This window comes from Dysidea avara, chromosome 8 (assembly GCF_963678975.1).
Source record: "Dysidea avara chromosome 8, odDysAvar1.4, whole genome shotgun sequence".
Taxonomy (NCBI): Eukaryota; Metazoa; Porifera; class Demospongiae; order Dictyoceratida; family Dysideidae; genus Dysidea; species Dysidea avara.
The window spans coordinates 36,354,644-36,380,032 of record NC_089279.1 but is presented as its reverse complement, the minus strand read 5'-3'; the positions used below and the strand labels follow the sequence as shown (position 1 = coordinate 36,380,032).

General features: G+C 40.6%; 3 protein-coding genes across 3 annotated transcripts; 2 read left to right on the top strand and 1 right to left on the bottom strand.

Annotated features, from left to right (window-relative positions):
- Window positions 1–4: 4 nt before the first annotated feature.
- Window positions 5–18,549, top strand: LOC136264424 (uncharacterized). Its single transcript, XM_066059152.1, has 21 exons — window positions 5–249; window positions 297–457; window positions 736–2,444; window positions 4,139–4,285; window positions 5,510–8,929; window positions 9,140–9,994; window positions 10,181–10,537; window positions 11,036–11,398; window positions 11,659–12,199; window positions 12,656–12,710; window positions 12,761–12,826; window positions 12,874–12,979; window positions 13,912–14,128; window positions 14,811–14,893; window positions 14,948–15,040; window positions 16,276–16,335; window positions 16,391–16,444; window positions 16,494–16,681; window positions 17,930–18,068; window positions 18,139–18,203; window positions 18,250–18,549. Exons 1-21 carry the CDS (start codon window positions 32–34, stop codon window positions 18,380–18,382), a joined length of 9,030 nt encoding a protein of 3,009 aa, XP_065915224.1. The 5' UTR covers window positions 5–31; the 3' UTR covers window positions 18,383–18,549.
- LOC136264428 (cell division control protein 42 homolog) lies at window positions 18,496–19,581 on the bottom strand. The gene is made up of 2 exons (XM_066059158.1): window positions 19,306–19,581; window positions 18,496–19,015 (listed from the first exon to the last, which is right to left on the bottom strand). Exons 1-2 carry the CDS (start codon window positions 19,495–19,497, stop codon window positions 18,614–18,616), a joined length of 594 nt encoding a protein of 197 aa, XP_065915230.1. The 5' UTR covers window positions 19,498–19,581; the 3' UTR covers window positions 18,496–18,613.
- Window positions 19,582–19,691: 110 nt separating this feature from the next.
- Window positions 19,692–25,383, top strand: LOC136264427 (uncharacterized). The gene is made up of 7 exons (XM_066059157.1): window positions 19,692–20,046; window positions 23,152–23,292; window positions 23,342–23,398; window positions 23,965–24,029; window positions 24,082–24,170; window positions 24,703–24,871; window positions 25,181–25,383. The coding sequence occupies exons 1-7, from the start codon at window positions 19,741–19,743 to the stop codon at window positions 25,269–25,271; spliced, it is 918 nt and encodes a 305-aa protein (XP_065915229.1). The 5' UTR covers window positions 19,692–19,740; the 3' UTR covers window positions 25,272–25,383.
- The last annotated feature ends 6 nt before the right edge of the window (window positions 25,384–25,389 follow it).

Below are 25,389 nucleotides of genomic sequence, written 5' to 3'. Positions count from 1 at the left end.
AACATTTTAGACGCGCTTTAAGCTAGGCGGGATGGAAGACGACAAACGGCTAAGCGCTAATCCCAGCGACTTGGCGTTGCTCTCAACTGCTGACTTTGGACCGCCAGCTTATGCCTCGACAGCGCTAAAACCTGAAGATGGAAGAGCCAGACAAGACGCGAGCAGCAGCGTAGACGAGTCCCTGACATCCAAAGAAATATTGAGCGGATTGAGTTCACGAATTAGAAATGACTCCACTCCACTAGCAAGGTACTATCTACTGTGTGTTATCATTAGTAATATGTGTGTACTCGTAGTCATTTGAGCAAGGAGAACATCAATGAGTTATTGGGGTCCATTAAGGCGGCACATTTGGAGGGCACCAGTCACCACCCGCCGTCAAATGATATCTCTTTAGACATTAGTCAAGTCTCCTCTAACCCTCCCAGTATTATAACTGATGATCCGTCAATGTTGAGTGAGTGTGTGTTGGTGACACATCTTGTCTAAAACTATTGTATGGCTAAATTTTATTTTTTATACAGTAAAATTTTTGATCATAGTAGCTCAGTGTATTCAATTGTAGGAATATTTTTTACTGAAATTTTACTCCTATACAAAACTTGGTACCCCACAAAATTTCTAGGCATACCATTTGTAGTCTAGTTAGTAACTAAAATCCTTATCCACTGAGCCACTGTAGTAACTAACATAATTTGCTGTGTTGGCATAGTGGACTGTTCGTCTTGTATACAGGCTCCTCTCAGTTTCTCATGCCGGTTATAACAGGCCAGAAAGCTGACAGTGAAGCAGACTCAGATGTGGCCACAATGCCGGTAGCTAGTCCGATGCCATCAGAATCTCCTGACATTGCCAGACAATTAAGCAGCAACAGCAGTGCCAGCTCCAGCCACTCCATCTTAACTGGCTCCACTACCAGTTTGAGAAGTGATGATGGACCTCCAGAGCCTGTTGTGATGGAACAGTCAGCAGTTGAATTGAAGGGAAGCAATGTCATTCAGGAAAGAGAACCATCTAATAAACTAGAACAGTTAACAGCAAAACTGGAAGTTGTTGAAGATCCTCAGGTGGACATTGATAAACTATTGTTGCAGACAGATGTAGGTGGGGCTACACTCTGGTCCACAGCCCCACCCACTGTAGTATCACAGTTACCATCTCAGTACCTAAAAATGTCATCATATTTATCCACCTCGGAAGTGTCAGAGACTGATCACACATTAGCTACGGAGGCTACAGAGCAGCAAGATGGTCACTTATTATCCACTAATGATTCTGTGACATCGCTAAGTAGTGATGGAGTACAACAGTTAGATGATATGGTAGAACACGAGGCTACACCTGTACCTACATCCCAACCATCTCGTGGCTTTAACCTTCGTTCATCTTCCCTCCCTTCAATAAACCTTGCCAGTACGCTGCTGGCAGAGTCACCAAGGGCTCACAGGGTGGGCTCCCTTACTAATGTACTAAGAAGACAAGGAGATGGGCTGGAGAGTTTGACTGTAGTAGCACCAACGACAACATCAGACACAGCAGCTACTAGTGAACCTCCAGCTACCACCACTAGTGCTGTACCTATCACTGATCGACCACTACTAGATGGTGAAAATGTGTCAGATGATAGCAAGAAACAACAGCAACAACAACAGCCTACTGATACTACCAGAACTAATGTATTAGAGCGGGAAGGCCCCCTAGTTGGAGCTGACTCAGATAATGATGATGATGATGATGACGATGGTAATGATAGTGTGAGCAGTAGTACTCCTAGTGAGACCAACTTCCTCACTGACAATCAACCATTCAGTCTGCTTGATCATCAGTTACAGTTTAGCTTGTTTGAGCCTAGCAACCTTGATGCATTAATGGCCAGGGACAGTTTATTGGCCAGCCTCAGACCTCCCGTCACTGCAGGCCAGGAGAAGGTTACTGGTGAGGATGCTGTCAGCCTGGCTGGTCTAGTTTGTACAGCTGGTATGGTACCTCATTCTGATATACTCACTACTTCATTGTCTACTAACATCCAATCTCATACTATTTCCACGGACAGTTTAGCTATACTGCAGAAAAATGTTAAGCTACCAAGTGTTACACGTACTGATTTCCTTCATGGTTCATCCAAGCCCTCTGAAGTAGAGCGGCCAACAGCAGTGGGGTTTACAGAGTGGGACAAGTCACCATCGTCTGTTACAAGTATCCCATCTACAGCAGCTGAGGTGGTCGCATCTTCGCAGATCCTAGTGACCACGGACACAACGCTGCCTTACCTTCAGCCACAGGAGAGTGACTCTGAGTCAGTGACCACAAGTAGCGAGGTGGAGTTTGGTAGTGATGATGCCATACAACCTGCTGAGAGCTTCAGTGAAATGAAGGATGCTAACTCTTTTCTAAAGGAGCTGGAACAAGATGAAATGCTGGCTAATCAGGATGATCTTCTGAAGGTACATATAATCAGACTTAGAGTGCCCACACCTTCACTTGTAAGACATCGTACAACCTCCCGCACATTAAATTTTGTTCTTAGCACCTAAAATTGCCTATTGTTTTACTGGATAAGTGTGACTTGAAGGGTTCTGCTTGCTTTGTGTGTGTGCGTGCGCGCGCGTGTGTGTGTGCATGCATTGTGTAACTGATTGTGCCATATGAAGGAAATTTAGAATATTTGGTGAAATAGCATTGTTGGCGAAATAAAACTTGGCAAATTGTTGGCATAACTTGTTTACTTAATTACTAATTGCTTTACCTAGCATGCCATGCACGGGTGTCTACTATTCTGACATTTCACCAATCAACTACAAGCTCACGCTGAAGTCAGAGGAGGTTGGACACGATATAAGTGCTTCTGAAATTTATTAATGTTAATTGCATATTTCTAATATGTGACGAGGAGTAAGCGATAAAGAAATGTTTAGCAATATCCATACCACGTTACCTTGTGCTTCTTAAGATGAACAGCAAATTCTTATTGCAAGGCAAGTGTGCGAGTTTCTAATTCTCTGTTCGATTCTCTGTGAGGCCAAGCTAGTGGCGTCCGCTCTTCTTTTTCAATACCCTGAGAGGCTTTGTTAGCATGCACATTGCTTTCTTCGATAATTATCGTGCTAAAATACATGTACATAAGGCGTTCCTATGGTATTACAGATCGATTCCACCCAGCAAACGCTTACACACGTGATCCCTGTAGATTTCAAGAGCGATTTTCGTGCCAGGAGTAGTGGGGTTGAATGGGGTAGACTGGCTGAATAGACTAAACTTGAAGTGCACTCTCGAATGGTATTTGTAAAAACTTTCGTTAGCACTTGGTTAAACTTTCAATACAAAATGTATGCACTCACATGTGCGTGTCCAACCTCCTCTGCGCTGAAGTCAAATCTCTGGAATAGTGGATATGGATGTTTTGCCTGAACTCCAGGGTTCAAGGATATATACCACGTGTGCTACCATCCTGTGACCCTTAAGTACTAGCTTCAGTAGTGGCACCTTGTTTCCATCTGTAGCAGGTTTGAAATTGACTTGTCTCTATACATTATAGTGAACAAGCCTTAAAGAAAAAGCGAAGTGGCTGTTTCTTCTCACATGCAAATATTTGGATGGGGAAAATTTGGTGAATTCATGGTCATTCACCAAATTTTGCTGACGGCAAGGTTTCCCTTTATGTGGTGTTATGTACATTGTGGTGTGTTGTTATAGTGTGTGTGTGTGTGTGTGTGTGTGTGTGTGTGTGTGTGTGTGTGTGTGTGTGTGTGTGTGTGTGTGTGTGTGTTTAGTGTGTGTGTTTAGTGTTTAGTGTTTGCAGTGTGCTACAGGTGTACAGTGGAACCTGTTATTCAGTACACTTGAAAATGCATGCCTGTGTAATCTGGAAACTTGGTAATGGTCCTTAGCATGTAAACTGACCTGGACACCTTGATAATCAGGACACCTTGATAACCAGAACACCTTGATAACCAGGACACCTTGATAATCAGGACACCTTGATAATCAGGACACCTTGATAACCAGGACACCTTGATAATCAGGACACTGTTGATCGGTCCCACAGTGTCCGTAATACACAGATTTCACTGTAGTGTGTGTATATATGTACATTTACTAAATATTTATGTGTCAGCATTTCACATCAACTACACTACAGGTCAGTACTAATGGTAGCCTACTAACCACCTCATGGGGGGTCACCTCACACCGTAGCTCATCAGAACTACCCTCCATTGGTACCTACTTTGCTGAGGGTAGTCACCAACTAGGAGCACTCTCCACTGAACTGACTCCCAATCAGAGGGTAAGTACATTATGTAGTGCCTCACACATGTTTGAAGGATTTAATGTATATTCCAATGATTATCACTTGTATCACATAGTGTATGTCTAGCTATTCAGTTAAATTTCAGGCAACTACAGAATTTGAAGTCCACAAAGTTGGTTGCCTTGAAAATGGAGAGATGCTAAATGTGAACTAAGGGATCATCCGTTATTTTCAACATTTTCGCAAGAGTACAGAGAGTACGCTAGGGGGGGGGGAGTAAAATCACCTATACGCTTTTTTTAAGTGTTGGTCTTAGTAGTTCCAAATAGAGAAATAATTCAATTTAGTACTAGTGTTTGGTGGTTAGTATCTTTAAGGTGGTGCAGCTGGAGTCTGAGTGACTGCTTCAGGACTGAGCCAAGTAGTGTACACAAAGCTATAATAATAAACAACAGCATTCATTGCCATTCAATGCCTATGCTCTGACAGGTCAGAAAACCATAAAAATTAGGAAGTGGTTACTGAACTGAAAGGTTTTTATTTTCGTGTCTAGTTGCCCCGAGCATTCGACTTTAGGGGACGCAAGTAGTTTCTGCGAGCATTCGACTTTAGGGGTCACGAAAAGTAGCATTAGGGTTAGGGTTGGGTTTATGTTCTTCTTACTATATATAGCGAGACTACTACGTGATTTATAAGGTAGAAAAGTAGGGGTAGTGGGTTGGTAGCACAGTGGTAGCACAGTGGTAGCCACACTGTTTACAGTTCCAGTAGTCCAGGGTTTGAGCCCAGGCTGAGTTTTGTGTTGTTGTTTTGTTTTTCGTTTAGTGACCCTTTTTTGTCTAAGTTTTACTGTTGGTTCAATTGCGAGTCTGGCTTATTGAACCAACCTTCGGTTCAGTAGCCACTGCTTAAAAGTTAACATTGAACATACAATGGCTATCACATCAACATTCTTATAGTACGCTTTTGGGTAGGTGGGAGGGAGTAGGCAAAAAGAGCACGCTTGTCAAAATGCTGAAAATTATGGGTAACTCCTAAAGTAGTTTGTGTCCTAAAATGTTTTTATCTATATTTTGTTCTGTGTGGCTTTTTCTGGCTCAAAAAGTAGACCTTTTGTTGTCATCATACTATAGAAATGATTCTTAAAATAAAATTCATTATAATCTCTCATACAAGAGACTCCTCTAATAGAGGTGCCACAATGCCTTTGTGGATAAATACTTGTTGTATTACATGTTTACATGTGGTTGTTTTTTACAGCCTCACTTCTCCGACTCTCATGATGTACTGAGCCCCCCAATGGCTGTCACTAATGATGATGACTCTCTTGATGATAGTAACAGTAGTACTGGTAGTGTTACTAGTAGCTACTATAGTGAATCATCACGTGATCATGATAACACAATGGTGGGTGTGGTTACATCATCGGCAGCTCATGTGAGCACTAGTGTGATGTCATCGACCATTACATCACTTCCTGTTACATCATTTCCTGTTACTACTCTAACTGACTCCACTTTAATGTTACCGGACTTGTCTACAGTGACGGTGGGTTGTGTGTCTCAGCTACCAGCTATCGATGTCTCCTATACCCCTCATACCCCTTCGATGGCTCATATGACTGTTGACTTTGACCTTACAGCTTTTACCCAATCCCTCTCCTTCCCTGCAACCACTGGTGAGTTGTATACTGTTGGGAGTGGCTTACCATCGAACAGTGACTTAAATGTTGGTGGTGTCTTACCATCAAGTAGTAGCTTAAATGTTGGAAGTGTCTTACCATCAAGCAGTGGCATACCTTCAAATAGCTTAAATATTGGAGGAAGTTTACCATCAAGTAGTGGCTTAAACATTGGGAGTGCTTTACCACCAAGTAGTAGCTTAAACATTGGGAGTGCCTTACCATCAAGCAGTAGCTTACTGTCAAGTAGTAGCTTAAATGTTGATGTTGGAGGTGTCATGCCATCAAGCAGTAGCTTACCATCAAGTAGTGGCTTACCATCAAGCAGTGGCTTATTGTCAAGTAGTAGCCTAAATGTTGGAAGTTTACCAAGTAGTGGCTTGAACGTAGGGAGTGGCTTACCATCAAGCAGTGGCTTACTGTCAAGTAGTAGCCTAAATGTTGGAAGTTTACCAAGTAGTGGCTTGAACGTAGGGAGTGTCTTACCACCCATTAACAGCTTGCTGTCTAGTAGTAGCTTAAATGTTGGCGGTGTCTTACCATCAAGCAGTGGTTTACCATCAGGTAGTGGCTTAAACATCAGAAGCAGTTTATTATCAAGTAGTACTCTAACTGTTGGAGGTGTCTTACCATCAAGCAGTGGCTTAAATCTTGGTGGAGGCTTACTATCAAGCAGTGGTTTAAATATTGGAGGGAACTTAACATCAAGTAGTGGCTTGAATATTGGCAGTGTCTTACCATCAAGTAGTGGCTTAAACATTGGAAACAGTTTGTTATCAAGCACTGCTTTAACTGCTGGAGGTGTCGTGCCATCATGTAGTGGCTTGAACCTTAGTGGTGTGTTACCATCCAGCAGTGGCCTAAATATTGGAGGGAGTATACCATCAAGCAGTGGCTTAAATATTGACAATGTCTTACCATCAAGTAGTGGCTTAAGTATTGGAAGCAGCTTACAATCAAGCAGTGTTTTTACTGCTGGTGACGTTTTGCCATCAAGTAGCGGTTTGACTGTGGGTGGTGGCATATTATCAAGCAGTAACTTACCATCAAGTACTATTGAAAAATTATTAGCTCAACCTGTTAGTAGTGGCTTATTATCAAGCAGTGGCTTAACACTTAGTAGTAGCTTATTGTCAAGTACTGGCTTAAATGTCAGTAGTTATCTACTGTCAAGGACCAGTTTTACCACAAACCCAACTGTTGTTAGCAAGGCTAGTAGTGGGTATATGTCTGGTGACCTACCCTCAAACCATGGGCTTACAAGTACTGGCTTACTATTGAGTGGTACCTCTAGTACTATCGGGCAGGTTGCTACTAGTGGATATAAGCATAGTGGCTTATCATTAAGCCATGGGCTAACAATAGGTGGTGGCTTAACCTCAAGTAGTGACTTTACAGCCAGCAGTGATTACTTATTCACCAGTACTACAAGTTCTGGCTTACAACTAGGCACTAGTGTACCCCCAATTACTAGTACAGTTCTTAGTTCATCAGTGGTCCAGTGGCCATCTCAAGTACAAGCTATCCTAGACTCTGCCAGTTTTAATGCAAATGATTTTCTATCCTCTCTACAAGTTAGCGAGTCATTAGATCAACCTCCTCTACTAACTACAGCCACAAATATGCATCTCCTACCAGAGGTGACCACTACACACCTCACACAGGGGGTTATCAGTACACCCTACCCACATGTAGTCACCAGTACACACCAGCTACCTGTTACACAGCTAAGTCAGAGAGTCACTAGTAAACATCACCAACTGACAACATTGACTACACATGATTCACCTGCAGTAGCTACCAGTACAGATGAGCTACCAGAGTTGCCTGCTGCTCACCACCCCCCTGGGATCACTAGTACACATACAGTGGGTAGTGGTGACGTGATGGGTGATATTGTAATGAGCTCAGTGTCACCATCATCGGCAAGTGATCTCAGTGATGATCATGATGATCATACTAGTGATGAGGAGCAGTCTGTCACTGACGATGTTACGACATCACTTCCCTTACCAGTTGTTGGCACCATATCATCAGTTACTGCACCAACGTCAATAACTCCACCAACTTCAATAACTCCTCCAGCAAGGTCAGTACCATCACCCATTATCCCTCAATATACTCCTAGTGGTCTACCCTCACCATCAGCTACTACCAGTCTACTACACTCTGCCTTAGTGTCATCTAGTGTAACATCTTCACTGACAGTATTATCCTCTGTTAGTTCATTGTATACATCACCACTGGCTAGGAGTAACCTACACTCTTATTCCTCTCCATTGATGGATAGTAAAGCTGGTCTACTAGCTAGTACCACTACTACTCTGCCTGCTGTATCTAGTTTGCTGATGACGACACCTTCTGGTAGTCGGAACACTTTAACTAACATGTCCCTGGAAGACCTTGAAAGACAGACCTCAACTCCTAGATTATCTAATAGTTTACTGGTAACACAGTCTGGTAGTAGCACTCGTACTGGATCAACTAGTAAGATATTATCAAGCTCTTCGTTGTTAGGACCAACATCTCATGTTAGTAGTGGTGGTAGTGATGCTACGCTGGTGTCCTCTTTGAGTGGCCATTCCCTGTCTAGCAGAGACCACAAGATTATCCTATCTACCAATCATGCTAGTCCTCATAGAATAATTGCCAGCTCATCTCCCTTGAGCACTTCTGCTAGTAGTGTTCGGAGACAGATCTTCCCATCATCTTTAGCTCCTACAAGCACATTAGCCCCACCCACCAGCAAGCTAGCCACACCCACTGTCACTAGCAAGTTGACCTCAAACTACTCTCTTAGCGTAAGTGATATTGCAACATCGTCTACTTCATTACAAGAAGGAGGAGTAAAGGCACTTCATGTTCCTAGCTCAGTGTCACTCAGCAAGTCGTGTTGTGCTGGGGATACTATACAGACAAATGTTCCAGTGACTAACTCTTGTGATAGATGGATACAGTGTAGATTAAGAGTGTTACAATTGTACAGGGACTCCAAACAGGTATAGTAGTGTTTGTATAGTGTAGCACTGTGTGGTTAGGATTTTTAAGTGCTACTATTTTGGAATGACTATTTTCAAATTTAGAGCTGTAATGCTGTATAAGGCATTGGTATAGTCCATATGTGCGTGTGGTTTGTGTGTGTGTAGTGTATGTATCCTGTGTGCAGTATGTTACTCAATCATGTAGCCATTCCCCTTTTCTATTGACAGTTAACATCAGAAGAGTTTGGCATGTTCATGTTCCATCCTAATTGTTACGTTGGTCCCCACAAGACGGAGAACCTCAAGATCACATTTGCCCCATCCACTGAAGGCCAGTATGAAGCTGTAGTTAAGATAGAGCCATCGTATATTACAGCTACAAGAAATGAAATCATCTCTCATGAGAGGATTGTCATCAAGGCTGTATCAGAGAAGCCACAGTTATGGCTCAAGTTAGGAGATGAAGGAGGAGACATATTGACGTTTGGTGAGGTGTTGGTAGGACACTCTACAACAACATCAGTGGAGCTAGCTAATTGTGGTCATGCTGATCTTCCTGTGAGGATGGTGATATCATCTCCTACACAACATTTTGGACGATTTTCTTTTGAAGATGTTCCTGTACGTCTGCAGTCACCACGGTTGCAGTTGTCACCTAACATACGCCCACGTCAGTCAGTGTCACTGCTGTTGCCAGGGAAACCAGTAAACAGCTCAGCTGAGGTGCACAAGCTAAACATTAGTTTTTCAGCTCTATCTGATGCCCACCTTTATTATGGTACCATACCGTCAAAGCCAGAAGAGTGCTCAGCTACAATCATCGTTGAAGTAGAGTCAACCAGTGTTGGTGCTCGTAATCATCCTATTATGACTGTACCAGTGAAGGCATTAATTGGAGTAGTGAAACTAGCCACACCCACTGGACTACAAGCAATGTCACTATCATGTATAGCTGGCCAGTCAGTTAGTCGGTCATTGCCAGTGAAGAACGCTGGTAACCTTCCCTTCACTGTACTGCTAAATGTAATGTCTTGTGATCACTTCACTGTAAAACCAGACTCTGTTAAACTACAACCACAAGAGGTAACTGTGTTATTTTAATTGTAAGGGATGTCACCTGTCAACAAATAATTATATGCACACAAAATACACTTATGCATACAAAATAATGTTATGCCTGTGTTACCTTATTACATCCACACAGTTGTACGTGGCTATATAAGAGTAGGTCACTATGTATTCTCTTAACATCATAATATTTGCTATTAGGAAGGAGAAGTGGTGATCATCTATCATGGTAGAGGTGTTGGTAGTGTGGAGGGGTCACTGAAGATGTTAGTCAGACCAGGGGATAAGTGTTATGAGATCAAGTTGAGGGGTAGCTGCACCGCTGGTGAAGGATTATTAAAGAATGAGGGGCAACTGTTGACTAGTGCCCAAGCTATGTTTTGGGGAGGAGTGGCAGTAGGGTCTACTAAGATGGAGAAGTTCTTCTTAGAGAATGTATACAAACATAATGTGGAGCTGAGGCTGAGTATCAAGGATAATAGCAGTGACTTCCAGTTACAGTCAGAGTCACTACAACCTCATTTTAACTCATCACAGATGATCACGCTACCACCAAAGGTGATTGTCAGTTACAGTGGGACTTCTGTTATCCAAACAATTGTGTACCAGTTTAGTATTCAGATATCAAATGCATTCACCAGTTGACAAAATACTCTAATAGAATGGTCACTTGTAGTGTTCCAATAAGGGAGGTTTTGTTTAATACAAGAATTATGCATACCCTGGTACAGGTGTATTACTTAATATGCTTTAACTAATTCAACACTCTTAGATATGTGTAAATACCGTAAAAGAATTTAGCTGCTCCCTACCATTATAAATATTCGCCATCATGGTTTTTGTTTGCAGCCTCATAGTGTTGTTACAGTATAGGATGTCTCACCACTTGTGTGTATTGACATTAAGTGCATATGTTTGGACAATTGAAACTTACTAATTGTGTTCAATGTAGACAACAGTTGTTAGCAAAGTACTCTAATAGAACAGTCACTTTTGTGTTTTGATAATTACTGTTGATGTAGGTTCATATTATGATGTTACATCATGTCATTACAGGCCCAGGTGCCAGTACGTGTCGTGTTCACTCCATCATCCTCTAAGAAGCTCAAGTGTTCCACAGTGGAGCTGTATGACCTCACACACACCAGGAAGTTTAAGATCAAATTGTTTGGATATGGAGGAACTAGCCAGTTGAATATCATTAATGGAAGGAAGTCAGTTGATGGATATAACATGAGTATTGGAGAAGTGATTGCTGGGAACAGGAATGTGGCTAAGCTAATAGTGAACAATTCTGGTTCTCGTTCCATGTTCGTAAAGATGATGTGTTATGCTGATGCTAAGATGACCACATCTTTGTCACCCCAACATGTTAGCCTGTCACCTGCCGAGTTTGTGTTAGCCCCTCATGCTACTAAGGTATGTTCCAAGGTGACACTTGTAGTGTGTTTTGTTGCATGATGCATGAATATCAGTTGTCCTATTCCTTTAGAAACTACCCGTTGTTCAGATATAAACTTTGTCTCCTGGAGGTTGTGTTTCTGTTTATAAATACTCTAATAGAGCAGTCATTGCAGCTACTCTATTACTAAAAAAAGTTCCTTCTAAAATGCCTTGATCATAGCCTAGTATACATACACAGATAATATACACAGTTAATAATATTTCTACACCTACAGGAGGTACTGGTCATATACAATGCGAGTCATTCTGATGAGATGAAGTGTCGGTCTAGCTCCAGTCAACACCAGCTGACTCACATGATCCTATACTGGGGAGACGAAGCAGTTAGGACCAGACTAAGGAATAAGATGACCTCGTCACATCCTCCTGATCACAATCCTTTGGTGCAACTGTTCCTTAGAGACTTTTCTGATCAACAACTAGCAGAAGATGGCCTGGATCTGTCACAAGTAGCTTACAAGAAGGAGGACCGTTTGTTTGAGTCCTGTCTGCATCAACTAAAAGTGATTCTTACTGGATCAGCTGGTCGTCAAAGTAACAACTACACCTCTCCAATGAGACCACCTCTTAGTAGTAGCTTTTCACCATTATCACCTGCTGCCATGCTAACCCAGTTGCCTAGTAGCAACAAGTGGCAGCCTTATGACACCAAAGAGAATGATGGTAGTAGGGGATTACCTCAGGATGATAGTATGGCTGCAGGATGGAGTGTACAACCAAAGAGAATTGTGTTACCACCTCGTCCTGACAAGTTGGGTATGTTTTAGTCTGTTAATGTGGATACTTGAGGAGACCAACATAATTCAGACAATTAGAATTCCGTAAAATATAAACTGACCTTGATAATCAGGAAATGTCCAAGTCACGTTATATAGTTACACATTTCCCTCATTTGTGACCCCTAACTAGGGTCACTAGATAACAGACTCTTTGGCTGAAGCTGTCTTTCCTGTGGAATTTTTTAGGCTCCTGGGGAAATTCAGCAATTTAGCAGATTTCCTTTTCTACTTATACTACTGTGGAGGTGAACAGACCTGTAGTTACACCTTGTATGTAGTATGAAAGGTAGCAAAGAATCCTAACTGTTACGATCACCACTGGGCTGTCCCTACATGTGCTTGTAAGGGATTGCAATAAAAATAGAATGTGGAATAGTGTACTGAGTCATTTGGACAGTAAAGGATTCTCATAGTGATATTGTCATTGTTACAGAAGACACATACAAGGCCAGGATCCAGCTACTCAACTACACTGACTCAACAATGAGGTACTGTATCATACATGTGTCGTATAACTGGCTGATCATTACCTTATTAGGTATCAACTCTCATACCTCAAGACTCATCTGGTGATCACACCTGCACAAGGAGTGCTCAAACCAAGGTAGGTGTGGCTGACTAATAGTAGTAGTTACCTTATATGGTTATTAGGAGTGATTGTCTTATACTGGTCAGTCCGAGGATTGCAAGCCGAAGCCCCACCCACAGCTTGCCATGGGCAGGACACATCACTGTACGATGTAACAGTGACTCACAGGTAAGGACATGTTTGTGGATACAATGAAACTTCCCTATGCTACAAATTAAGGACACAATAGAAAACACCTCCATATAAGGACAAGGATTTTGGTCCCAACGGGTCTGGCTCTATACAGTATTACCTCTATATTTGGTAAAAATGAAATATTCTAGTATCATCAAGTGCTGAAGTAAAGACCATCAAGTGTCTATTCTGAGTGGTCCTCAACATGTCACAGAATGAACCAGGTTGAATGCAGGGAAGATCTCAGATCCCAGCTGTTGTGGCTCCTCTGGCACATGCCTAGACTGCATGTTGCAGGGGATCAAGTCACCACTGGGTCTGGGATTTTTTTCTACATTCTTCATGTTTCAGTTACATGTTTATGACTCCCTGTATTCACAGGCTTTAGCCTTCTCACAGGTATATAGTGGGATACCATTCACAGAATACTTTTTTTGCACATTACTTTTATACTACTTGAGTGTAATCATACACTTTGTATTAACAGTGTGGTAGAGCACTTCCTATCTTAGTCACTTTAACAAGATATTACCAATGAAGTACTGTATATTAAACCCTTCAAGCATATGTAAAGCAAATTACTACATGTACAGCTACTAAAGGTCAGCAATATTACCTTCCAGCTAGCTAGGGGACCATACCGATCAGTTAACCCTTCAACCTCTCAGTAATTGTAACACTGAGAGGTTAAAGGGTTAATTGATCAATATTCTTAATGCTCCCCTTGTCTGATTGTTTCTCGTATGGCATGTAATCCAATTGTTTATGTTCTGTTTATTATTTCTCATCTTCTAATTGCTTAATGTGGAATGGTCGAGATTTAACATTAGTCCAACCCTAATTACATTGCAAACATGAGTGGTTTATTGAGTGTCATATATTGTTAAATTATTGGTCGATCAGGAACAATGTGGTGTCCCGTACAGGTGATCAAGGTACAGATCAGAGATGATATTGATCTTCAGTCATCATCAGATGTTACCTCACTACTTGATGATGTCATCACCAGTCCAGCCCCTCCCCCTCCTGCAGCAATGCCAGCCCCACTTCTTCCATCAGCAGCAGCTACTAGACCATCACACACTGCCTTCATTACCTCCAGACACTTGTTGTTCCCTGACACTGCTGTAGGCCATTATTCTGGTGAGCTGTAGATACTAAACACTTAAACACTTTGTTGGCAGTCAGTATTATTTTTTGTTAACTTTACAAACGCTCTATCTGTTTAGATTTCATTTTTGTCAATGTTAAATCTGATGACTTGATGTTCCATCAAAGAGTTCTGTTGTGAAATATTTTAAAGTGGTATAGAGGAGTTTGTAGGAATGTTAGTATCATGGAGTGATTCCTATAATTGTGTTATTGCTATAATTATTTGCTATCAAATAATTCTGCCATGTATCATCCTGTCCAGTCCCATATGGTAGGATATACCACAACATTATAATATATTGTTATGATACAATGGTGTGGGGAAAAGGGGATCATGTTACATTGTTGATCTACTGTTTGAGGGTTGGTATAGGTTGTGTAATGAAGGTGTCTTAGTGTTGAAAGGCTTCTAATCCCTTGTTTCATTCAATAAGGAAGCACACTGTTTATCTTGTATGTGTATTACATAAAGCATGGAAGGAAAAAGGAAGATAGTTTGGCAAATTAAGTACATATGACAAAGTTTAGGCAAAATTGCTTCAACAAATAGCTTGGAAGGTTTTGACTGTGTAAAATGTTGCTTGTAGTCAAGTTTTCCTGACATTAACTTTAGGAAGGGGATTTCCCAGCCATGCTTAATAAACAATTCACGTTCTACCGCCTCCCCTTATAGAGCAGCCATTATCCATCACTAATCCCAGGCCGGAGCTGATGCAGTTGTTCATTCATTCTGAACAATCACCAACTGTGAAGAGTGTAAGTGACAGCCATATTGTACTACTATAGATCACATGATCCATTGCACTGCAGGCTGGTGATATGGGGGACATGTCACGAGCTAACTATGCAGCTTTCTGGATCAATAAGAAATCTGTCAGTGTCGCTGGATTAGAGTCTTGTAAGGTATGAGAACACCTTTAGTAGCTGTAGGATACCTATTATGGTCTATTGATAATGATTATTTTACTATCATAATCTATACAGCACAGGTGCACCGATATGTAATTTTACCAATATACTGATATCTGATATATTAATTCAAAATAAAACTTGTGAAAAAGATGCGATCAAAAGGTCTGAGCAAAGAAAAAAAGCAGCTTAATTAACTTGGGGATTGAACCCTTGGCTACTGTAAAACAGTTAGCAGCTTATACTCTACCCACGGTGCTACAAGATCAAGAATAGGAAGCTGAGCAATTGTAGTAGTCTGCTAAACTCAACTTTTACCGTCACCAGTAGGTTCACACTAATTTTACAATGCTTCATGCCCGCGGGTGCCCCCCTGAAATTAATACTCGGTGCACCTCTAATCAACAGTGGTCATATTACTGGTAAGCTTGTGTAAAAGTGTCAAACTAATTGAGGAAGGACTAGCAGATGACTTCAACTTAACAAATGCGTATGTATGTAAAACTATGCTTACAAAACAGTGCCATATGACATTACATCTTATTGAGGTAATATTGTATTTTGAGATAGAAGTTTAATGATTTTCACTTATCGAGATATAGGTTTTGCTATTATCGCACAGTTCTATCTCTATATATTATGAACTCTGAATAGTAGTGTATATGTAGACATCAGCCATGGGGTTTTGTAAACACATTGAGAGATTATCAGCAAAATCAATTTCCAAGTGTCTATAGTGTCCAAAAACTGTACTAGTCTGTTTAGGTAAATTCACAACGAACATTCAATAGCACTTCTGCAGCTCCTGTTTGTCATACAGCATTTCTCTTATCTATGCTATCCACCTTTTATAATTTCATACACCTGTTTAATATGGCCACCTGTGAACTAAGGACAAATTGGTTTGGTTAGCAGCAGGTTTTATGGTCTGTGGCAATTTCATTTATACACACAGTGTATTGTAAGTTAAGATTTTCAGCATTATAGATTGGTTAGTACACAAAATACACCAACTGCTATCCACTGCTATTACATGCATCACTGGAAAAGAATAAAATAAGTGCACACATCAAGTACACCAGATATGTGCCTACATATACCTGTGAGTTCTACAAAGTAATCATACGTTATATGCAGTTTTACATGTACAAACACACAGACCAACCTACCAATAGTCAGTGACAGTGTTGTTGTTGTTGTTGTTATTGTTGATATGATGATTGTCACAGCTCAATGCCACCTTCATGCCACATAATGAAGGAATGTTCAATCAGAAGTGGATACTAATGGTATGACACTTGTTATTATAATGAGGTATTTGACACTATTGTGTGCCATCACAAGGCCACCTATGGCAAGGAGAACGCCATCAAAATACACTTAACCTTTACTGGGACGGTATGTGCTAGTCCATCCAATAGTTAAGGTGTATTGGTGGTCCTTATAGGCAGTGAAGGACACAGGTAACAGTGGTACAAGGTTCTGTATTCTTGATGAGAAGGCAGTTCAGACCTCTCTACTAACTACCACCCCTCCAAAGAAGAGCCTCACTGACCGAGCTCCATCATCAGCCAGTCAACGTTCTGATGCTGAAAGTACCTCTACTATTGTAGCTGCCTATCAAGTGCCTGCAAGGTGTGTGTTGTGTTTGTATGTGCGTGCGTGCGTGCACGTGTAAGTGTGTGTGTGTGTGTGTGTGTGTGTGTGTGTGTGTGTGTGTGTGTGTGTGTGTGTGTGTGTGTGTGTGTGTGTGTGTGTGTGTGTGTACATGCCTACACTTGTTGCAGCAGTCTAAAATGGTCAACAATTGTTTCAAATTAAATCAAAGCCAGTCTCCTTGAGAAGTATGTGGTCCATGGCAAGTGTTCATACTTAGAAACAATCCAAAACTCCTTCAACAGCAATCAACTTGTTAGCACATCACAAATACTAGCTATTTAACATCCTTTGATGGGTCATGTGTCTGGCTATCATATAAAGTGTTGACATGTGTAATGGCTGAGATATGTTTGTGTGTGTTTCAGTTCATAATGTTGTTGATTGGAATGTGATAGAGATCTCATAAAACTGAATACTTGGTAATTGCATCATAAACCTCACTGCATTTGAACAGACTAGACTGCTGGTAGGGTACTCTCCCCCCTACAATATAGTGAACTCTTAGTATAACAAGTTATGAACGAGTTGGTGATATCTCAGAGAGTCTGTTGTTATTTACTGTTGATATAACAAGAGGCCATAATAATTTTCCCAATTATAATATTATGAACTCTTGGTGTGGTGTTATAACTGGTAGTTCTCTCAGCTACTTGATGCCATCCTTGTCTTTAGGAGTCTCATACTGTTAATGGTGCCCTACACACAATGTACTAGTTTGGCAACATGCTTTTTTGAGTGCAAGTTCACTCAAAAGTTGTTTGACCATGTGGGGCTAGTATTTGCTGGTTGTGGCTAGTTCTCGATTACATTATAATTACTAGACCCCCTACCAGTAACTGATAATCCTTACTGTGATAGTATGGTGATCACTGGTAGTTGTGATGTGATAGGTAAGAGTTTACACAAAGCTGTTGTGTGGTGGAGGATGTGGTTATTATTTTGCAACTACTGACACTGCTAACTGGCTGACTGACTGGCTGGCTGACTACTAAGGCCTTCAACTATTCAACATGTACCATGCTGTTGCATGTACCTTATAAAGATCCCTAGGGTAAATCACAAACACTACACACCAACAAGCAGCTTGAGTTACTATTCATTTTACTGAGTCATAATAACCACTCTCACTAGACGAAATAATCCTATTATTGTGTTATATAATTATTCTCACCCACATTACATTGTCCCTCACCAACCTTAACATGTGATGTTTTGTCCACACAGCATAACAGCCAGTCACTTACCATTCAAGATGGGCAAGGTGAAACTGGAGCACAACTTGTTGCAGTTTCCTCCAACTAAATGTGGTGAGTCATCCACGCTGAAAGTCAAGGTCTACAATGGTGAGAGCAATGACAATAAGGTGTGTCCCTCATGTTGTATGTATGTACCTCATGTTGTATGTGTGTTCTTCAACATTGTTGTGTTTTCAGTTTGAAGTGTTGCAGCCATTACCACCGTTTAGCGTCCATAATAAACATCGCATTTTCACTTTACAGTAAGTTACATCTATGACATTGACTATGTCATTCTGTGTGCTGTAGACACAAACATGTCGCTAAACTACCAATAGTGTTCAGCCCACAGCGACCTCAACAAGATTATCATGGCATTTTGACTATAAGAACATCAGCTGGGCATCAGCTATTAGCAGAGCTGAAAGGCTCTTCAACATGAAATGTTGAAATATGTTTATATGACGTGTCTAGTTCTCCATTGTAACATGTACTGGTCTAGCAGATGTATATATTAAAGAGCACAAGAATTTTTACTATATATGGAATATAGACTTGTTCTTCGTATGTGGTTATAAATAATTTAAAAAGAATGCATTGTTGAATTGACAGGTAATTACACAATTTGTAGGAGTGAAATTTGTGCATTAAAAAATATTTATGATATAATTGATTACAAAATTCTGCATTGTTTTTTCTTCTTGTCATCATTGTCTAGAGGTTTAGTGAGATGAGCGATCATGGCTTCATCAAATACGTCCTTAACTCCTCTTTGTGTTAAAGCTGAACATTCAACATATGCTCTAGCTCTTGAGCTTCTAGCTAGCTTCTTGCCTTGCTCAGCTGTGATTGGTCTTTGCTTGCACTTTCTCAATTTCTCCAATGTTATTGGGTCATCTCTCAAGTCACACTGAGTCCCAACTAGTATGAAAGGTGTTTTGGGGTTGAAGTGTCTAATTTCTGGTATCCACTTTTCACTGACATTTTCAAATGATGCAGGATAGCCCAGTGAGAAACATACCACAAACACATCTGTCATGGGGTATGCCAGAGGTCTCAGTCTATCAAACTCTTCCTGCAATACACACAACCACAATGAAAACTGTTGCTAACAATTTAGTGAGGAGAGATGTTGCTAACAAGTTAGTGAGGAGAGATGTTGCTAACAATTTAGTGAGGAGAGATGTTGCTAACAATTTAGTGAGGAGAGATGTTGCTAACAAGTTAGTGAGGAGAGATGTTGCTAACAAGTTAGTGAGGAGAGATGGGTGCAAAGGAGGCCTATAGCCTGCAAACTGCTCCCCGTACAAACGTAATTATTTAGCTAGTAAAAATAGCTATAAACAATGTAATAGCCTGCCTTACCTGTCCCGCAGTGTCGAATAATCCTAGGCGGTACTGGTCGCCGCCAATAGACACATTTACCGCGTAGTTGTCAAACACGGTAGGTCTGTAATCCGTAGGGAACGTGTTGGAAGCGTACGACATCAACAGACAAGTCTTGCCCACTGCACCATCTCCAACCACCACACACTTGATTGTATCCCACTGATCCATGTGGTCTATTATATCTTTGTAGTTGCTGCAGATCGAATGTCACTATCAATTATTATTGGTTAATTTCTGATCAATCCCTATCAGTTGCTCGGTATTTATCTGATTTCTGTTACTAAAAATAGACTACACTTGTAAAAAAATTGCTACATTTAGTAACAAGTTCCTGAATGTGTTACTATTTTTAGATCTTAGAAATGGCAGCTCACGTGTACAGCAAATATAAGTGGGCGTTCACCCATTACAATGACTCGCCGATACAGACAAGCGGAAAGTTTAGTTTGTCTACTTGCGTGGGTGCTAGTGATAGCTGCTGCCAATGGCCACCAGACAGCAAAGCGACAGATATCCTTACCAAATGTCAGCATTGCTTGTGTCGCGGGATTCTTAGGTCTCAGTAGTGCGGAACAACAGTGTCTGATAGAATTAGGGGAATCGATCAGCTTGCAGGGATCGATCATTAATATAGAATTGTCACCTGCTCAACTGGACAGAGCTTGTGGTCCTACTGGTTGTCGTAGTGGACTACTGAGGCTGGTCCAGGCCTGTGAGGTATGGTTAATATTATTCAAAGACTGTCATGTGCTTTAATTGCATTTTTGCTACAAGCACTAATAACATTAAGGGTTCATAGCACTTGTATGGAGAAGCATCATCTAACTAGAATACACTCAACTACATTGTGTAAAGTGACACCTCACTGTACTAATACTTTCACCTTAGTCTGCAGTACCAATGAGCACTTCTCTGTTACCAGAGGTGTTAATTTGACCAAAGGTGAACTTAACACAGTGTTTGTAAGGCTACCCTGGGGACAGTTGTTTCCTTACAATATTATAGTTTTGAGCTCTTGAGTTGTTTACCTGACCATGATATGAAATGTTAATAATACTATGAATCATACGCAGAGGACAATATGTGTTCATGGTTGTATATGCATAGAGCAGGAACACCTGACATCACAGTAGTTGCATAATCACTTCCGTGGGACAGAAAATGTACTGTTATTAGAGTGCCAGTTTACCCAGCCTCAAGTTTGTTGAAACTATCTCTCTAAATGTAACCACGTTATCAGGAGCAAGGAAGAGAGCATAGTAGTGCAAAGTTGTGCAGCAAAACTTTGTATGGGCGCAAGGACTTCTAATGGTCCTAAATGTGGTGACTGCTCTATTAGAGTAACTTGATTGCATTGCATAGAGCGATAACTTCTACATCACAAAATTAATTATCTCAAAAGGCGTAACCACAACTCCATGGGACAAAAAGTGGGGGAGATTTAATGGCATGGCTACTACCAGGAGCTCATCGAATGCTATGGACAAGGGAGCATGTAACTCCATACACTACCAATACTACAGGCGAAATTCAAACATTGTGTTCAGTATTGCATAGGCTGCTACTTAAAGTTGCTTTGATAGGAAGATCGGCAAGTCAAAGGTAAAGCTTGGAATAGTCAAGTGGAGTAATTTCACGTGATTAGTGACTGTAGAAAGACTGTCCTGTACTTATTATAGCAGCCATGTTTACATGCTCCCTTGTCCATAGGATTTGATGTGCTCCTGTTACTACAAGTGGCTACAGCTCACCTTGTTGCCGTGAAGTTTAGAGGAGATAGACTAGTAATTGAGAAAGACCATGACCAATGCTGTTGGCGCATCAGGCTGGTTTCACCCTCATTACAAGGATAAAATAGTGTCCAACTCACGAAAGCAATCGTCACCAAGCAACAGTTTAATAATGGAGCATTGAACTGTTGTATGTTTATTAGGTGATATAAATGTTGTGGGACTTAAACTACAACTTATGGAGGTGGGGGCATAGTAGCAATAAAGACTGTGTGTTTATAGTGAGCACTCCTGTTTACCAAGTGTTTCTGTACAGAGTAGTGTCAGGGCTCTTGTCTACTCTAGCATATTAGCTATAATTCAACACTTCTTTATTCTAGATAAACTGATACTGTTTTGATGTACCAAAACTTGTTTCACTTGATAATCCACCATCTCTACTAGCAAGAGTTTGTAATTTACTATGTAAAGTTTCCCTCCCAAGCCTCCTTATTCTAGTAAATTAAAAACAACAACGACAACATTAATTTACATATGAAGTGATGGTATTGTAACATAACTCAGTGAGAAAATCCATGCTTTGGCATGTTATAATGTTCCTTATTTTCACCATGCTATCATTGTAAATACAAGTAAGATTTATTCACACAATGAACTACCTCAAAAATGGTATGTTGGGGATTGAACTTAAAATTCCTTATACTTGCAGGCCTTGTTTTATTTTTTTAGATCAACTTCTTACACTACAGTATGTGCTGCCTTTTTGACCACATTTACTTCCATCTAGGGAATCACTGGGGGGAGGGGGGACAGTTTTATCAGAGTAAGAGGGGATGGTAGTTAAAGCATCTCTGTATCTGTATTTATTTTTGATTGCTTCTGGTGCATTCTCAGGTGTACCTGAAAATGTGACGTCACTCTAGAAATTTTGTATTTAAACTCTTACTGTAGATTGCTTTTAGTGCTTTCTGAGGTACTTGAGAATAACATCCCGCTCCAGGCAAGTAAACTATTGCTTAAAATTTACGGGGGTGTGAGAATTTGTCGGGGGGGGGGGGGGGGGGGGGGTATCCCCTAAATAAAACCCTGATTTGCATCACATCTCAACAACAATCACAAAGTTGATATGATCTCCCAGCTCCTATGAAAAATTAATGCCTTGATAAGTTGATATGGTTTTGTTGCATGAAGCAGACCACTGATTGAAGATAAAAGGAAAGACAGGGCAGACATCCCCAAAAGGCACATTTGTTATTGTGGCATGAAATGGTGGCCATACAATATGTTGTTTAGCTGTGGTCATGGAGGGAGGTGGACAAGAAGACCAAAATAATATTTAAAGGTGGCATTTTTGGTGCATGCATTACTTTGGTTGGGATCCCTACTAAACAGTACTATCACTTGGTACTATGTATAGGTTAGGAACCTAGACCAAGGCTCTTCGTGGTTGAAACTGAATGAAGCGAGGTTTCTAAAACACGAAGAGCCGAGGGCATAGTTCCTAACCGACTTAGAAAATGTGGGCGTTATGTATATCGCTATGTAGGTGGAATCATTGTGGGATTGAGGTATATGTTGTTTCAAAATCGTCACAGTGTTAAAACAAGTCATGCGATCAGTAGAGAAGATTGAAAGAAACAGATAAACATTCTACAAGAAGGCTTACCTATTTAAGAGAGAGTCCGTTTAAAGTATAGTAAAAGCATATTAAACAGGCTTGAAACACTGACTTACGTTAAATAGAACTCCATTTTCTTTCTGGAATTCTCCATTTATGATAGCAAACGTACCTACAACATTACAGTCTAGCTCCCATAATCAAATTGGCATAAGTGTGCTTATAAAAAGAATGGAGTAGGTCAAGCTCTGTTGGTCTATGGGCTATTAGCCTGTATGTGCTTTGCAGAGCATGCATAGCAAATCAGTTAGTTAGAAACCTGTTCTAACCATTTTAGAGCAGGTTTCTTCATGGTTTTTAAAGACCTCATTATCTGCCAAAGATCAAAGCATACTATGCATAGCATTTTCTAATTGCAGTATACTAGTACCTGTACTGTTATATATGTCATGTACCCTCATGTCATGTACACAGACTGAGATACGCACAGGTCTGGAGTTACCTGATGTAGTAAACTTGAATGCCCTACTGGATCTACTCTGTGTCAAGGATACCAGTAACTCTTACTGTTACTATCAACTAGAGAGACCTCTCCTAGAGGATGACCATGATCCGGTGAGATCTTAAAGGGGTGTGGCTGAATCATGTGATCTCACATTTACAGATAGTGTTGTGTAGCTCTGCACTATCCGGAGGAGGTTGTACCACCATCTGTGAATCAGTGAGTCTGTTAGTAGTTACTTTTTGTAACCAATATAATTATTACTTTTAACATAACTAAATGATATAACTAGTTGTATCCTTTGCAACTAGTAACCTATAGAACTACAACTGTCCAAAAAGTAACTACAATAGTTACATATCTACTAGTAACCATTTTGTGCTATACATGCTAGTAACTACTGTCCTCCATGACAGAATTTTAGAGCTGCAATGCAGGCCACTTTGCTTGTATATTTGGGGAAGTGCATATATTGTACAGTTCTATTCTTCCCTTTATAAGATGTATCCAAGTGGAATAATCATGCAAACATGTTATAGTCAACAACAAGCACGTTAAAGTAACCAGTAACTTACCTGCTAGTTACAACAGCAACTTAATAAAGTCACATGAAATTTAAAAGTAACAAGTAACTAGTTAACTTTTACCCCCAACTGTAAGAGTATATATGTCATTCTGTGTGTGTGTAGTGTGTGTGCATACGGATATGTGTAGTGTGTCTTAGCTGTGTATATAATTATCAGTAGTAACTTATTCAGAGATCCCTTGTATAATAATCTCCCTAGGTACTGAGTCTCTACACTAATTCATGTTGCCTGGTTACCTATCTCTACTTGAGTGCTGGAAACAAGTATGTGTAGTGACTGCTCCTTCAACACATCTTACTGTTCTTGTCTTATTAGTACGGGTCAGATCAGTAGAGCAACAAGTGGCATGTGGCAGTCATGTGGCCTTACTCCTCCTACCACTTGTCAAGGATTTTATATGAACCGTAAGTAAACATCATGACGTTGAACGAGATTACTAGAGAAGTACATTATTCCCATAAAATGTCACCAGGTGTTAAGAGTTGTTTTTTAGTTAGGAAAAGCAATGTGTTGTGTTGAGAAGGTTTGTAAGGGATTAGGACACATATGACATGGATATACAATTTGTCCTTTAGAATACGTGACCCCAAGAGTACATAATAAAAATAGGGAGGGAGAGTGTCTAACTAGGACACCTTCAGCCAAAATCACTGCGTATTATAGAGCATCCACACATTGGTAGAGCAAAGGCTTTACTTTATTCAACACCTATCAACAGCACTCAACACCTATCAACAGATCTCTATAGTCAGTAAAAGTGTTGATTTGTTCAAAGATCATTGTCTTTTCAATAATACGCAGTGATTTTGTACAGGCTGTATTGGCAGTTAGACACTCTCCCTTCCTATTTTTATTATGTACTCTTGGTGACCCATGTTGAATTAGATCATGTGACGAATGATGATGTGTGACCTCTGATGTTTAATCTTCCAATAGTTGGCCCCAGACCCACTCCAGATGCTTCACAAGGTGGTAGCAGCAGTGGCAGCAGTACTAGTGGTGGAATAATTGCAGGAGGTGTAATTGGGGGACTAGTAATGATAGCCCTGGTTGTGGTGGTAGTGGTTCTACTGATATTCCTCGTCTACCGATATCGAACTGGAGGGTATGAGCTGGCCAGATTGCTGTAGTGTCTCATCTCCCTTATTATTGGTCAGTCAGTGATGAACCAAGTTGTGTTTGCAGTGGAACAGTTATACGATGTGCCATAGCAACACAATGTTGTTCAAAATTTGACAGCCAAATTTATATAAATCAAAATCCACAACTCATCCATTGTCAATAGACCACATCTCACTGACCAATGAAGGGAAGGCAGCACTCTCAGTGATCTAGAACAATGAAACCTCTTAACAAAACTCTGAGAGGTTTACTGTTTACATGGGTGTGATCCTTACTGGTCCTATTGTTACAGGTACCCTGTGGGTAGCGTTAAGTTCACTGATGAGAGAGTTGAACAAAAGATGGATGCCAATCTGACTGCACATGAAGTCACTGAAGAATAATGTTGTGTAATACATTCATTGATTTCCCCTTGTTTTATTATAGCTAACTTATTTTGTGTAAAGTCTTCGCTTGCGAAGTTGACACAGTAATAAAAAAAATGATCTAAAATATAACCCT

What these genes read in the sequence shown, in the direction of transcription:
- LOC136264424 (XM_066059152.1), top strand. Translation starts at nt 32, where the DNA reads ATGGAAGACGACAAACGGCTAAGCGCTAATCCCAGCGACTTGGCGTTG. An exon ending in ATCAGGATGATCTTCTGAAG is followed by an intron (nt 2,445 to 4,138) that starts GTACATATAATC and finishes ACTACACTACAG; the next exon opens with GTCAGTACTAATGGTAGCCT. An exon ending in GTGAGAGCAATGACAATAAG is followed by an intron (nt 18,069 to 18,138) that starts GTGTGTCCCTCA and finishes TTGTGTTTTCAG; the next exon opens with TTTGAAGTGTTGCAGCCATT.
- LOC136264428 (XM_066059158.1), bottom strand. Translation starts at nt 19,497, where the DNA reads ATGGATCAGTGGGATACAATCAAGTGTGTGGTGGTTGGAGATGGTGCA. An exon ending in TATTCGACACTGCGGGACAG is followed by an intron (nt 19,016 to 19,305) that starts GTAAGGCAGGCT and finishes TGTGTATTGCAG; the next exon opens with GAAGAGTTTGATAGACTGAG.
- LOC136264427 (XM_066059157.1), top strand. Translation starts at nt 19,741, where the DNA reads ATGACTCGCCGATACAGACAAGCGGAAAGTTTAGTTTGTCTACTTGCG. An exon ending in TAGAGGATGACCATGATCCG is followed by an intron (nt 23,293 to 23,341) that starts GTGAGATCTTAA and finishes TCACATTTACAG; the next exon opens with ATAGTGTTGTGTAGCTCTGC. An exon ending in TACTTGAGTGCTGGAAACAA is followed by an intron (nt 24,030 to 24,081) that starts GTATGTGTAGTG and finishes TTGTCTTATTAG; the next exon opens with TACGGGTCAGATCAGTAGAG.